General features: G+C 39.5%; 1 protein-coding gene across 1 annotated transcript in view; it reads right to left on the bottom strand.

Moving 5' to 3' along the window:
• The window catches only part of chdh (choline dehydrogenase), a 30,610-nt gene extending 15,717 nt beyond the window's left edge, over positions 1 to 14,893 (bottom strand). The window contains exons 1-7 of the mRNA XM_062998562.1: positions 14,846 to 14,893; positions 11,736 to 12,597; positions 10,293 to 10,444; positions 5,398 to 5,527; positions 3,097 to 3,231; positions 2,084 to 2,226; positions 33 to 135 (exon numbers count right to left, since the gene is read on the bottom strand). Coding sequence (XP_062854632.1) covers positions 33 to 135; positions 2,084 to 2,226; positions 3,097 to 3,231; positions 5,398 to 5,527; positions 10,293 to 10,444; positions 11,736 to 12,453 — 1,381 coding nt within the window. The 5' untranslated portion in view covers positions 12,454 to 12,597; positions 14,846 to 14,893. The remainder of the gene's footprint in view (positions 1 to 32; positions 136 to 2,083; positions 2,227 to 3,096; positions 3,232 to 5,397; positions 5,528 to 10,292; positions 10,445 to 11,735; positions 12,598 to 14,845) is intronic.
• Positions 14,894 to 16,586: the final 1,693 nt, after the last annotated feature.

The raw sequence follows: 16,586 nt of genomic DNA, 5'->3' as shown, positions 1-16,586 counted from the left end.
TGAGCTGAAAACACTGTTTGAATTGGTCTTACCAGTGGAGAGATACTTGGGTTCAATCAAAGGATGATCAAGGGGGTTCCTGCTCTTCAGTTTTAACCACCCTACACTTGTACTCCTCATTGGTCCAACATGAACCTGCCACAAATAAAAGAATGAGACTCCAAAAACTGCTAAAAACTAAACGTCTTACACTGCTCGAGTTGTGAAAAATGATTCCTTATTCTCAGTGTTTTTTTTTACATATTTATGACCCACATTTTAAATAAGTAAAGACAAACTACATAAACATCACCAATACATTTTTACATTTACATTTTTGGCATTTGGCAGCAGCTTTATCCAAAGTGACTTACATTACAGTTACACTATACAGTCTGAGCAATTGAGGGTTAAGGGCCTTGCTATAGGAGCCAATAGCAGCAGGCTGGCAGTAGTGGGGCTTGAACTAGCAACCTTCTGATTACTAGTCTTGTACCTTAACCACTAGGCTACGGCTTGCCCTAACATACAATACATACACACACAATTAATTGCAATTTTAAAAAGATATTAAACATAAGAGTTACAAAAATAAAAGAAATCTGCAAGGTGCATACTTTTCACTGTACACTGTACGTCTACCCACTACAATAATTTCATTTTTTATGTTATTTTCATCAACAACTTTATTCTGGTCAGGGTCGCAGCAGGTCTGGTTTTACTGGGAAACACTAGGCCCAGGGCAGGAATACCCTGAACAAGGCCCCAATCAATTTTCTGGGCTTCACCAATCCACCTTTTCCTAGCACAAACATATCACTGTTTAGACGCCCAGGTGGATGATAGCACCTCTGAAATTTGAACCCAGATCTCAGCAGTGATGGGCTAGAGTTTTAATATTGACGAAAGAATAAGGTATTGTTTCCTTATTTACTATGATGTTATAAATGTGCTTTCAGTCTTTCAGTGTCTTTTAATGTTTTGAACATTTGTAGTCTTTGTCTTTCTCTGCTGTATTCAGCCAGGATTATTGTAGGGGGTTCAAATGTGGGCGTCTTGAATGCCTAAAGACATGCTTTGGAGTCTGTACACATTAGGATATTGTGTTAATGCATTGATTTAGGATATTCTGGTGCCACAAGAATGGTATAAACTTCTGCTGAGAAGATAAGAGGTGAGGAAAGGTAAGTTTGTTTTGGCCTTGTGTTGGTCTGTAATTATCTCAGCCGATTTCTGGGTTGCACCATAAATGATGCTTCTGAAATCCAACTTTTTTCTTATAAATGTCCGACATAGGTGGATTGGCGGGAGAAGGTCGGCACCCTTTTTCATAGTGGCAAGGATTTTTATGTTAAGCATTTTGAGACATTTGTTTTTTACTGCCATAATGTGAGCGATGAAGAAGGGAATGAAGACAAGTTCTAATGTTAATCCCAGGTGTTTTTGCTTTGTACAGTTTTAATTAATTCACCAACTAGGCAGAGTTCTGGGTTAGGATGTTCCTCCAGATGCTGCCAATATTTGGTCCTGGGTTGTGGTATGTGGTATATCCTCTTAGCGTTATATTGTTGTTAGGTGTTAGTTGGGTTACCTGTAAGCAGATTGTTGTACTGCATTGCAAGTCTTTAGAACTCGATATAGTGTGTTCTATGGTCACCACAACCCCACAATCCATATGGGGTAATTTGTCACTTTGATTTAGATGGGCTTTACAGAGTTCTATTTCTGTTTTCGATTTTTCGTTGATCCCTCTTTTCTCATTTTTGTGTCCTTAAGTGTACGTTGTGTGTGCATTCTGGTCAGTGGAAATTGGTTTTGAATGGGGTCTGTCTTTGGTGTTTTGGCAGTTTATGTATTTGGTGTTTCTTGTGCTTTGCTTGCATGTCACGGTTGGACTATCTGTGAAAGAACTCTTGTTTTTTTTTACTGGGGTTTGCTCATTGGTTGTGTTGACGTGTTGTGACAATAGCACACAGGTATAGTATGGATAGTGCTAGATTTGGATAATGCTGGATTTGGACATGTATTGCATTGTACGACAGGGTCCTGTACAAAGATGCATTACTTATCTACATACACAACTGTAAATCTCTTTAAAACTGACCTGATAGGCCTCTATTGTGGGGCTGACACGGCCGTGATCAATAACCTGAGATGGCAAGAAGTGGAACTGAATGTCGGGATGAGTGACGCCAGGGCGACTGCGAATAAAACCACCACTCTCCAGGTGAGCCGTGGCACCATAGCCTGTAAAATAGATTATGTTAAGGGTAAAATATTATCAAACCAAACAAAGGAACATAAAGCTAACATTAAAACTAAATGTCAGATATAGTGAATTGAAAAAAGTGTTGCAAGAAAGTACCAACACTCCACAATCATCCTGTGTTAACCGAAATTCAAGCACTTGGCTCCTGAATGAGATCAGCTGATAGCCATCTAATTGTGTTTGTGAAGAAACTGAAGAAGCAGGATGTGACATACAGTGGTCACAGGCTTCAATTCTACTAGAACTTATCAGTTGAAGTCCGAAGACGACGAGGACTTAATAAGGTTAGTAACGCATTTGAAGAGCACCAGATGCTTATCCAGCAAAACCGCAATGCCCACAACAAGGAGGTCCTCCTGTTTTCGACACCAGTGAGGGCAAAAGATTATATTCTTAGAGAGATGTGTACTGACTAAGGCTTGGTTAATACTGGGAGTGAGCTAAATTTAAATAGTAAAGCAGTTGCCTGGCTGCTTAGTGGCACTTGAGAAATGCTGTAAGGGCCAGCTGTAGCCTAGTGGTTAAGGTACTGGACCAGTGAACAGAGGGTTGTTGGTTCAAGCCCCACCACTGCCAGGTTGCTGCTGTTGGGCCTTTGAGCAAGGCCCTTAACCCCCAATTGCTCAAAACTGTATACTGTAACTGTAATGTAAGCCGCTTTGGATAAAGGTGTCTGCTAAATGCTGAAAATGTAAATGTATACATTGATACTTGTTACTAATATTTTCTCCACTTTCTATATATATTACAAATAAGTGTTATACTGACGGTCTTTACTTTTAGTGTTGAAACTATTTAGCTGAGCTTTTTATTGCACGCAAAAATTTTACATTTTATTGTTTCGCTACCTGTGAAGCGCAGCAGCCATTCGAGGCCGATCTTAACCATGTGAAATGGTTCCTGGGCTTTAAGCAGAGTGATAGGCTGGAGACACTGCTGCTGGACATAAAGTTCCAAATGATCCTGAAGATTGCTGCCCACACCTACATACACAAAACAAAAAATATATAATAATCAGGAGTCCAATCATACATTATTACACATAGATCAAAAGTTTTCTGCAGTCCATCCGTCCAGTCAACCATCCAAAAACTGAGAAGATTAATCGCTAGGGTGACGCAGTGGTAAAACACACTAGCCTGCCAGTGCTGTAATCTCGAGCTCTTAAGTTTGAATCTCAGTTTTGCTATCTGCTATGGGAGGGGACAATGGCTGAAACAGGATTTCATGTTGCTGGTGTAAGTGCAGCTACTGCTGACTGTTCAAGGTGCCTGCACCTGGGGGATTCTTTTGATCACGGATAGCGGTGCGTAGCTCTCTGCAATGTGCTCTTTGAGACCCCGTCCCTGGATCGGGGGTAGGGGTGGTGTCAGCGGCAAGAGAGAGAGGTATGTTCAAATTGGGCACTGCTAAATTAGGTGCAAAAGGGGGGAAAATTGAAAAGATTCATCATGAATATTTTTTCCTTTCTAATAAACACTGATCAGCCATAACATTAAAACCACCTCCTTGTTTCTACACTCACTGTCCATTTTATCAGCTCCACTTACCATACATAAGCACTTTGTAGTTCTACAATTACTGACTGTAGTCCATCTGTTTCTCTACATACTTGTTTAGCCTCCTGAACCCCCACAGGACCACCACAGAGTAGGTATTATTTGGGTAAATCATTCTCAGCACTGCAGTGACACTGACATGGTGGTGGTGTGTTAGTGTGTGTTGTGCTGGTATAAGTGGATCAGACACAGCAGCGCTGCTTGAGTTTTTAAATACCATGTCCACTCACTGTCCACTCTATTAGACACTCCTACCTAGTTGGTCCACCTTGTAGATGTAAAGTCAGAGACGATCGCTCATTTATTGCTGCTGTTTGAGTTGGTCATCATCTAGACCTTCATCAGTGGTCACAGGACACTGCCCACGGGGTGCTGTTGGCTGGATATTTTTGGTTGGTGGACTATTCACAGGTCAGCAGTGACAGTGAGGTGTTTAAAAACTCCATCAGCGCTGTTGTGTCTTATCCATTCATACCAGCACAACACACACTAACAAACCACCACCATGTCAGTGTCACTGCAGTGCTGAGAATGATCCACCACCTAAATAATACTTACTCTGTAGTGGTCCTGGGAGAGTCCTGACCATTAAAGATTAGCATGAAAGGGGGCTAACAAAGCATGCAGAGAAACAGATGGACTACAGTCAGTAATTGTAAAACTATGAAGTGCTCCTATATGGTAAGTGGAGCTGAAAACAAGGCGGTGGTTTTAATGTTATGGCTGATCAGTGTAATCTTACGCTGTCATAGTCTTCATAGCCCATAAAAAGGTCATAAGTATATTTTTATTACATGAAGAACAGGGCTTTGTAGGTCAAAGTACAAATCACGAGAAAAGTCAATAAAACTGAATAAATAAAACAAAACTAAATAGGTGCCACAGCTGAGACAACAACCTATTATGAATCAAATTTATGTTATAATGCTCCTTTTAATATTTAGCACTGAGCAGTATTGAAACATGATTATATAGAATGCTTAAGTATTTTAAAAAGACTGTGTTGTCACATTTATTATTTTATTAATTATTATTTTTATTATTTTAAGTAAATATTTAAGTATACTTAGCCTAAAGTATATAGGAAAAAACAAGCACAATATCAGTGTAAATGTTCACATAAACTTTCTCCTCACACAGCAGCTCTTTTTCCTATGATGCTCCACAGAGAAATTACAGAAATAGAGACGGGTTCACACAAGGATCTCATATGAAGAGTCGTACACACTGATATCTGTCTTATTCTCTGTCTTTGTGCAGGCACCATCAACCAGACAGCAGAGGCTGCAATTACAGCAGCGATAAGGAATCCCTTTAGCCGGCCCTCCCTTAGAGGGCCAATCTTGTCTGTGTAGACGACCGGTGACACTGCACCACCTCAGCGCCCTAATCTGTTTTTCTGTATCACATACGCAATAATGGAGCCAATGTGTGTAAAATAAGCTGAAATATCATCGGTTAAAAACATCATCTACACAATTTGCTGGGTAAGGGTAGATCCATGGTAGAACAGGTTTCTGTACAACATTTTACTCAAAAATTGGCCTTAATTCATTTTCTGCAGGAAAGTCTTAAGATTTAACAGCATACCTGGTAGATGCTGAACGATGGGGATTTCTAATTTGCGCAAGTCATCAGCATTTCCCACTCCAGAGAGCATGAGTAGTTGTGGGGAATTAATAGCCCCACCACTAAGAATGACCTCTTTTTCAGCATATACCTAAAACAATAATGCAAACACACACACACACACACACGTTTATATTTCAATAAATGAGCAATTCTTTGTTATTCAAATAACTTAACAACAATACAACAAACAATAAACATATACATAAACAGTGATATGTATTACTTGTTCACTATATGGCCAAAAACAGGTGTACACCTGACCATGAGCTTGTTGAAAATCCCAAAACAATGAGCATTTATATACAGTGCACCATTATTTCCAATGCAGCTATAACAACCTCCCCTTTTCTAGAAGGGTATTACAAAAATGCTGTGGGTATTTGTGCATCTAGACAACAGAGCATTTGTTAGGTGAAGCACTGATGTTGAATAAAAAAAACCTGGTTTACCAAGTTAATTACATGTGATTAGGTCAGGGCTGTGTGTATGCCACTTGAAAACCTTAATAAGGAGTAGTGTCCACATACGTTTGTCCATATAGTGTTTCTGGCCTCTGTGATAAAGTGTGATAAATTTAGCCAAAGACAAAGACCAAGATAATATAGTAAAAATCTGCTTTATTTTTTTTTTCTATCAGGTTTCTAATAAGCTTTACTTATTTTAAGTAACCTACTTCATGTTTCCATTGCTTGCATATTAATCTGAACTAAAGCAGTTTTTAGCCCTCTGCTATCATCAAAGCCCTATAATAGAAGAGTGGGTAAAATTGTGTTGTTCTCTAGTCACATACATAAAAAGGTCACTGCTGCAGCTGAAGACCACACAGCTCATTACATTAAACACCAAAAAGTATAACCCAGTAAAGGTCAAATGTGGCAGAGACAGAAAGAAATCATACAAACTACACAGGCCTCTGCAACACATGCAGAAACATTTACCTTTAGTACAGTCAACCAAAATACACATAAAAAAGTTAGATAACCGCACTATAAAATCATCACACAATGGTAACTGGAAAGAAATGCAGATAGATCTTAAAGATGCAAGCATTACTCAGTAAGTTTAAAAACTGGGTCCAATTATTGGTTTCTGGACACTTTCATTGTAAGGGTATCATAGCACTTATTTTGTACCAAAGCTCAGCCTCAGCTGTGTAACTTTAAGATACTTGTGCTACACATGAATCTTGAAAATCAAGACATAAAAGCAGCATCTTTGTTTTTATTAAAGTTAGCTGCTCACTTGCATAATAAAAATAATAAAATAATAATATAATTTTATTTATAAGCACCTTTTAAGGTACCCAAGTACACTATACAGTTATATAAAAGCAAATTAAATACATCAAGAATAAATATAAAATAGAATTAAATTTAGGATTAAAAGATAAAAATAATATAAAAGAAGGAATAAAAGATAAATTCAAATGTTGTATGAATATGATTAATTAAAATGTTTAATTAATTAAAATGAGTGATGTGTTCCCTCTGTCTAGTGTTGGTAAGAACCCTAACAGCAGAGTTCTGCTCATATTACAACCTGTTCAGACTGAGCCGGGAGTCTGTGAAGAACAACATTGCAATAGTCAGATCTACATGTGGCAAACATGTGGACAAGCATCTTTGCTGCAGAGTGTGTAAGGAAGGGGTAAAGTCTGGTAATGTCCTTGAGGTAAAAGAAAGCTGTTTTGGGAGTGTTTAATGTGAGAATGCAATGTGCTGAGTTGAAGGCTGGGATGGTCAAGAATTGATGTTGTATTTTCTTTCATCTGGCTGGGGATGCATTTATTAACGCCTCAGTCTTATTATTGTTTGGTCTAGAACTGAGCCTTGAAGAACATCATAAGACGAGAGATAAATCTGACCTAAACCTACCTAACCTGACCACTTTCTATTAAGACACAATGCGGCCTGTCTGAGAGATACTATATGACTAAGAGCAGGACAGAACAGTACCAGATATGCCAACAACTTTTTGCAAGTCAGTGCTTATGCTGTATCAAAAGCAGCGGTAAGGAAGGTGTCGCAACAGTCAAAAAAGTGCTTCAGGATTGCCCTGACCATTACTTATGACATTGGTGTAATGGCCAGACTTGGTTTTCTTAATTGGCTTCTTGTAATGCAAAATATAATCTTTGCAGGCAAGACCAGGCTTTTTTTTCAGGCACTCTAGCTGGCAACCAGTAGATTTCATATGGCAAAGCTCGGGAGAAAACCAATGTGTAAAGGTCACAGGACATTCTAAGGGAAGAGAGGAAGTTATGCAAAAGCTTTTAGTTATAATGGCTGACCAGGGCCTCCGGCATTAACATTGTAATTTTGTGAAAGGGAAACTGGTCAAGCGGGTTCATTTAAATAGCAAGGCTGATTTTTTTCTTATGTTTCTAAAAGTGAAGCTACATTGAATAGGGTGTGTGAGAAAAAATAGGTCTATCAAACAACCTTATGATTCGAGATTCCAACATATATTCTGAAGAGGTTGACAGCTGGTAAACAGAGAGAACAAACAACATCCAACATATTTCCTTTAGTATAGGTCAAATTACATGCTGAATAAAATCAAAGCACCGCAGGAGATTAAAAAAAGTCAGCAGCAAAAGCACATTTTGTGGTGCTAACTTTAAAATATAAAATGTTCTAGGAGCACCACAGCAAAATACAGAGCCAAAGACATGCATAGCTCAGATGGCTCATTGACAAAAACAGGGGTCAGCGCAGTGATAGCTCAGTAGTTAAAGTACAGGACTAGTAACTGAAAGGTCACTGGTTCAAGCCCCACATCTACCCGGCTGCTACTGTTGGGCCCCTGAGCAAGGCCCTTAACCCTCAATTGTCTGCAATGTATAGCAGTTGTAGTCTAGCAGTTAAAGTACTGGAATAGTAATCATACGTTTGCTGGTTTGAGCCCCAGTACTGCCAGGTTGCCACTGCTAGGTCCCAAAGCAAGGCCCTTAACCCTCAATTGCTTAGACTGTATAATTATTACGGCAAACTTAGTACTTGCATAGTTAAACATAGTTAAGTCAGGCTTAAGTTGATGCTTTCTGACAGTTCAGAGCCAAGATTTATTTATTTATTCATTAGGATTTAAGGTCATGTTTTATACACTTTGGTTACCTTCATGTCATAAAAGGTTACACAAGATTTATCAGTTCAAGTTTAATGTCAAGGACAATTTTGTATCCTTAATTCACCTCACTTGCATGTCTTTGGACTGTGGGAGGAAACCAGAGCTCCAGGAGGAAACCCACGCAGACACAGGAAGAACATGCAAACTCCACACAGAAAGGACCCGGGACCAAGGACTTTCTTGCTCTGAGGCGACAATGCTACCCACCGAGCCACCCTAACGAGCCAAGATAAACCCCCTGACATGCTTGAAAATGAAAATGACAGTGATCCACACTCCAGATGCATGGAATACTTTTTACTGCTAAGTATGGCAAACTATGTCCAGTACAGCCCAGAGATTAAAGGAATCAGAAGTAAGCTGGGTGATACAGTTCACGTTCAGAAGTAAAAGTTCAGAAGGAGTACAACAGGTAAGCAAGAGGCAAGTGGAATACCAGGCTAGACAATTTTCCAGTTCTACAGCGAGGAAGGAGCGACTGGCACCAAGTTTATATCACAAACACAACTACCTAACCTTGATAAACCACTGATATCGACATTCGACAGCAGAAAGCAGTTCTGCTGTTATTCTGCTCTCAAACTATTATTCAGTGTGACAATCCCGCTTACAAGTAGAAACTAGCTTGATAAAAATGTGAAATAGTTGACATAGCAGCAGATAAAGTCCAAAAATCCAGAGGTTGCACAATGAGAGTAAAAACCAGGATGGAGGTAAATCTGTTTAAGGCTTACTCAGCAGTTACAGAGAACTGACCAAAGTGATTAGTGACAAGTATATAACATGACAAATAATAACAAAGGGGAATATTATAACAGACTGATAACTGGTACCAGAAAATTCTAAAATATTTATTTACCAGTTTAAGTAGTAGTTGCTCATATTTAATGCTTTAATTCTTCAAAGCACCACCCTGATCCACAAACTATCATATGTCCCCTCCGACACACGCACACACGCACGCACGCACGCACGCACGCACGCACTATTGTGGAACTTTAACAGAAAGTAGCATGAAACGTTCAGCCAGTCACATCATTTAATGCCTGGCTATGGGAAAAACTGAATTCTCAGAGTTCACTTTAAGCCTAGCATAGATCTCAGTTAGACCAGAGACCAATATTCTAGAATGAAAACTGCTCTTAAATGTATCATGTTACATGTTAAACCAAGTAACCTCAACATATTCAGGTCAACAAGTGTAATTAAAAAAAAAAATACAAATAAAGATTAAACAAAATAAAGCAATTTCCAAAAATGTAACACACACCTAGGAGAAGGACTAGGGTGCTGGTAGTGGAGCTTTTGGTGATTTAGATTTAGTATATATTAGCTATAGGGTGAAATTTTTGCATTTATCTAGATACGATTGATAACACCCTGCTGTAACAATCACACAGCAATAATACATACATACACAGTGCCATACATTTTCAATACAAGACAGATATTGACTGCAGGCAGGCAAGTCAAGCACACATACTCTATGTCTACAAAGCCAAACTGTTATAACTCATGCAGAATGAAGCCTGGCATTGTCCTGCTGAAACAGACATATAGTTCCTGGGAAAAGGCCTTGTCTTAATGGCAGCATTTGTCCCTGACTCCCTGAATCTTTTCATAATATTACGACCTATAGATTGCGAGAGACCTAAATTCATTGCAATATTGGTTTGTAATGTAACTGCAAAATAAAGTTCTCAGGGTTCTGACCTGTGACTTACCTTTTTCGTCTCCCCGTTCTGCTGGTATTCAATTCCTACAGCTCGAGTCCCGTCGAACAGTATGCGTGTGACAAGGCATCGGACCTCTGCCTTCAGGTTGTTTCTGGACAAAGCAGGCCTTAGGTATGCACTTGCTGTGCTCCATCTCTTGCCTATGGAAGAGTTAGGGTTTGACTCAGGTTAATTATGGACATATGAGTACATTTTATTTTAGATTTTTTAGATAAGCATAGGTCTAGAATCTTCAATAATAAGTTACTGTATTTATTTTAACAAAAACTAAGGCAGCATTAAATCTGATGAAGCTGATCTTTTTAAAAGAACAGTAAGTGTTTCATCAGTAAAACTAAAACTGCAGGAGGACATTTACATAAATATGCTTTTTGAGTTTAGCAGCAAGCGCTGTTTTTGCAATAGTCTTAATTTCCTCAATCACTAACTAATACATCAGTAAATGTGTTTGAAAGTTGTGGCAGGATCATTTTGAGTATGTTTTACATTTACATTTCACTAACCTCATGATTTAGTAAAAGGTAAGTTTATTACATTACATCAAAAGTACATTTTGATATTGATTTGTTCATTCTCTTAATTTACCTATATTTACGGAGAAAAATACATAAGATATTAAATACAACTTAATTGTATTTTGTAAACTGAAACAAATTTTTAATTTAATGCCTGCAAACAAAGGTGGGTTGTAGCAATGCAATATTTTAAATAAGATCATTCCCCATCTACCATACATAATATTGCATAAAGATTCAAAAAGGGCAGGGGCAGAAACTTGAATGCCCATGACTTTCAAGCATGCAGGTGGCACTGCATGAAAACCATCATGCTACTATACATCACTTAACAGTCTGACACATTAAGAATTGCAACCTGAAAGCCCATGCTTTTTTCAGAAAGACCAAAATGAGGCTGCGCTTAGCTTGTTTTTTGGGGGAAAAAGTGTCTCATTCTCCATGCCAAATACAAAAAGGACCACACTGTTATCAGCAAAAGGTGGAAAAGCCAACGTCTGTCATGGTATGAAGGTCCATAAGTGGCCATGGCACGGGTGACTTGCATATGTGTGAGTACTATTAAAGCAGAGGTTTATATTGCAAATTTTGCGATCCTTTCCTAGGAAGTTCATGAATATTCATATTCATTAAAAATAAATATTCTATAATATTCTATAAATGGTCTATAAATATTTCAGCAAATGGTCTAACCTACCTTAGTTAATGATATAGAAAAAATAATAAATGTCCATCTATTTAACCTGACAAGGAGGAGTAGAGCAGAGCAGCGTGTAAAAGAAGCTTGTATGGTAGCCTAAGCTAAGTATTGCTTGTTACCTTATAAAACATTTCATTTCTATTAAAATAAAATTTTAATTAATGCACTCAAAACATTTAGATCAACTCTTTTACAATGAAAAAGGTAGAAAATCACCTTTGTGAATGGTCATATCCATCCAGCCAACGCCGTCCTGCTGGTATCCATTCATGTCATTAGTAAAGGGGTACCCAGCTTGTTGAGCAGCCTCAATAAATGCATGATGCAAAGGGTGATCTGTTTTGCCACGGGAAACATGCAGGGGTCCACTGCCACCCCGATACCTGTCTGCTCCCAATTCATGGGTCTGTGCTTTACGAAAATATGGGAGACAGTGCTCATAGTCCCAGCCCTCAGCACCCTCCATGTGCCAGCGGTTGTAGTCCTCGGCATGTCCACGGATGTAGACCATGGCATTTAGTGAGGACGAGCCACCCCAGACACGTCCTCGAGGCCAGTACATTACCCGTTCGTTCATTCCTGCCTGGGGCAACGTGTGATAATACCAGTTGTACTTATCATTGCACAGATTGTAGGTGAGTGCCGCTGGCATATGGATCTTCCATGACAGACGGGTACACCCAAGCAGCATGTCCTTGGGGCCTGCCTCAATAAGGAGAACAGACTCAGATGAGTTCTCTGATAAGCGGTTGGCCAGTACGCATCCTGCTGAGCCCGCTCCCACGATTACATAACTGTAACTGGGGTCCTTCTGACTGACTGAGGTAGTGCTATAGCAGGCAACTGGGCTGCATTGGGAATGTGGTAAGGCTGCCTTGCTGGCATACTTGCCAAGGCGTAGAGCATGCCTTGCAAACAAGAGGGGACGAACCATGTTGAGGAAGCTAACAGAATCCTTTATGACCTAAACATCCAAGATGATTGCTTTGTTACTAGGCCGTTTCAGCCCCCCTTTACATCTAAAACATCCAAAAGCAGCTTAGTTACACCAAGCAGCAATTGTGTTTCAATGACAGCCCTGCAAAATAATAGAACGAGATTTCAGTTTAGTTTGATAAAGCATTTTTTCCTTAATTTGTCATTCGAACAACACCGATTAAAGTAAACAGTTTGTCGTTTCATGCTTTTTAACAATGACTATCAGTATTAAAATTAAATTAATTGGGTTTCTTTACACTAATGAGCCAAAAAATCAATTTGCATAATAGTTGTCAAAAGATCTTCCACCCACAGAGACAGGACTCCACTAGAAATCTGAATGAGAGCTGTGGTAGCTGTTACCAGGAACTTTATTGGGGAAAACCATTAACCATTTTTATAAACCTTGGCTATCACTCAAGCTGTCCACTGCTGGTGGGTACTCACTATGGCTGGCTGTTAGAAGCGCAAGATGTTTTGCAAAGATACTTATACAGAGTCATTTGTCAACAACAATGTATTCATTGTCAAAGTTACTCAGGTCTATAGGGCGGCATGGAGGCTCGGTGGGTAGCACTGTCGCCTCACAGCAAAAAGGTCCTAGGTGGGGCGGTCCGGGTCCTTTCTGTGTGGAGTTCGCATGTTCTCCCCCTTGTCCGCGTGGGTTTCCTCCGGGAGCTCCGGTTTCCTCCCACAGTCCAAAGACATGCAAGTGAGGTGAATTGGAGATACTAAATTGTCCAGGACTGTGTTCGATATAACCTTGTGAACTGAAGAACCTTGTGTAGTGACTAACTACCGTTCCTGTCATGAATGTAACCAAAGTGTAAAACATGACATTAAAATTCTAATAAACAAACAAACAAACAAACTCAGGTTTATATAATGCCTTAACTTCATATTATATTGTAGACCGTGACTTGCACAGTTGCTATGAAATAAGCATTGCCATGCACAATTTGAGGGTATGTATGTGTATGTATGTATAAGTATGTATGTGTATTGCCCTGATCCTGATCACAGAGATACATAGGCAGTTCCTTAACCTTACGACTTGTTTTTTGTCCTAACAACACCATGTAAATTTTGGGCCATTACAGACCCAGGTGTGCGTACCTATTCAAACTAATCCAAATCCATTCAAATTGGTCCAGGTGCAAAAGGGTCCAATTTAAATTTCAAATTTATTTGTGTAGCAGTTTTTACAATAGACACTTTACAGACCAAAAACCCCTGAATACCATGAATGAAAACTTATGTGAAAAAGATTTGTAGAAGTCCAAAAACATTTTTAATTTATTTAAGAAAAATATCTAATCTAACTATCTACTTAATGAGTTAAGTATAAACTTCATGCTCTAAAATTCCAAATAAAGTGACCTACCATTCCCTAGATGTAATAAAAACATACAGTTTATTCAGGACCTGATAATAGGTCTGTGGAGTTTAAGGTTAGAGTCTAAAATGTTGATAGAATCATTTACAATAATAAGGCTGACAATGCATTAGGTTTGTTTTGTTACTGTGTTCTTTCTGATCTATGTTATCACTAAACAAGCATTTAAAGTCCTTTTTCTGCAGCAGGTCAATAGATAACGTCTTTTACTTTTACTGATGGAATCAGCAGAAAAAAAACATTTTTTACTGGACAAATCATGTTTTTGATTTTAAAAAGGCTTTAAAAGCACACAGATGTAACAAAGACTTTGTATTGATGCAGAAGCTGGACTAATGGGTTCAGTCACTAGAGTATTATCTTAATTACTTTTTTAGTTATACCAGTAAGTTTAAAATACAAGCCAATGCATGACTTGTTGCCTGACAGACCGAGTCAGAATCATTAACATTCAACCCATTCGTTACAGATATGGTGCCGCTTACACTGGCATGTATTGTTTAAGCGCAATTACAGTGATTAATATCAAACGTGTGCAACACTCAGACCGTACGGAATATTTTACGCTTGCTATATACGCTTATGGACTATCACACAAAACCGTACACAAACGCACAATGTTGTGTCAACAGTGGCCCATTCATTCTGTATGGTGTCTTCGCATTTAAGTTTTTCCATTACGTTTTTTATTACAAAAAACTAAACATAATTAATTAGACTTAGACTCTGGTAATCCTATTCAAATACTGCAAACTGGTACAGAATCTAAGTTTGAGCCCGTGACTGAACTAAAAACGCAGGCGCTATTCACAACCTTAAAGCCTAAATAATTTTGTTAAAATTCAAAAACCTCAAATATAAATAACCTCGACAGCTGGACTGACTTATTTGGTCTTATGAAGTGTGTGTCAAAAATAAAATAAAACAATAACACAAACAAACTACAGCTTACCGAATGGCACGCTCACATCAGCCACCGTTCCCTGTAGGATTTGCTTTTGCAGGGAATAGGGGGGCGGAGTCAGTCCATATTTCACTCAAAGTGATAGAAACGCCCACTAACATCCACTGAGCCCAGTTTAACCCTCACATCTCACATACACCCACTGAGCCCAGTTTAACCCTCACATCCAACACAAACCCAATGCCCAGTTTAACCCTTACATCCAACACAAACCCACTAAGCCCAGTTTAACCCTCACATCCAACACAAACCCACTAAGCCCAGTTTAACCCTCACATCTCACATAAAACACGCTAAGCTCAGTTTAACACTCACATCTCACATAAAACACGCTGAGCTCAGTTTAACCCTCACATCCAACACAAACCCACTAAGCCCAGTTTAACCCTCACATCTCACATGAACACACTGAGCCTAGTTTAACCCTCACATCTCACATAAACCCACTGAGACCAGTTTAACCCTCACATCCAACACAAACCCACTAAGCCCAGTTTAACACTCACATCCAACACAAACCCACTAAGCCCAGTTTAACCCTCAAAGCACACATACGCCCACTGAGCCCAGTTTAACCCTCACATCCAACACAAACCCACTAAGCCCAGTTTAACCCTCACATCTCACATAAACCCTTTGAGCCCAGTTTAACCCTCACATCCAAAAAAAACCCCACTGAGCCCAGTTTAACCCTCACATCCAACACAAACCCACTGAGCCCAGTTTAACCCTCACATCTCAAATAAAGCCCACTGAGCCCAGTTTAACCCTCAAATCTCACATAAAATCATATGAGCACAGTTTAACCCTCACATCTCACATAAACCCACTGAGCCCAGTTTAACCCTCACATCCAACACAAACCCACTAAGCCCAGTTTACCACCTCACATCCAACACAAACCCACTAAGCCCAGTTTAACCCTCACATCCAACACAAACCCACTAAGCCCAGTTTAACCCTCACATCTCACATAAAACCTACTGAGCCCAGTTTAACCCTCACATCCAACACAAACCCACTAAGCCCAGTTTAACCCTCAAATCCAACACAAACCCACTAAGCCCAGGTTAACCCTCACATCCAACACAAACCCACTAAGCCCAGTTTAACCCTCACATCTCACATAAAACCTACTGAGCCCAGTTTAACCCTCACATCCAACACAAAACCACTGAGCCCAGTTTAACCCTCACATCCAACACAAATTCATTAAGCCCAGTTTAACCCTCAAGTATAACATGAAATCAAATGAGCCGAGTTTAACCTTCACAGTTTACATAAAACCACTGAGCCCAGTTTAACCCTCACATCTCACATAAACCCACTGAGACCACTTTAACCCTCAAATCTCACATGAACCCACTGAGCCCAGTTTAACCCTCACATCTCACATTAACCCACTGAGACCAGTTTAACCCTCCCGTCTCACATGAAACACTCTGAGCTCAGTTTAACCCTCACATCTCACATAAAACCCACTGAGCCCAGTTTAACCCTCACATCTCACATAAACCCACTGAGCCCAGTTTAAACCTCACATCTCACATAAACCTACTGAGCCCAGTTTAACCCTCACATCCAACCTAAACCCACTTAGGCCCAGTTTAACCCTCACATCTCACATAAAACCCACTGAGTCCAATTTAACCCTCACATCCAAAACAAACCAACTGAGCACAGGGTAACCCTCACATCCAACACAAACCCACTGAGCCCAGTTTAACCC

This window comes from Trichomycterus rosablanca, chromosome 7 (genome assembly GCF_030014385.1).
Source record: "Trichomycterus rosablanca isolate fTriRos1 chromosome 7, fTriRos1.hap1, whole genome shotgun sequence".
NCBI classification, from domain to species: domain Eukaryota; kingdom Metazoa; phylum Chordata; class Actinopteri; order Siluriformes; family Trichomycteridae; genus Trichomycterus; species Trichomycterus rosablanca.
The sequence above is the reverse complement of the archived record's forward strand: the minus strand, read 5'-3'. Positions and strand labels throughout refer to the sequence as shown.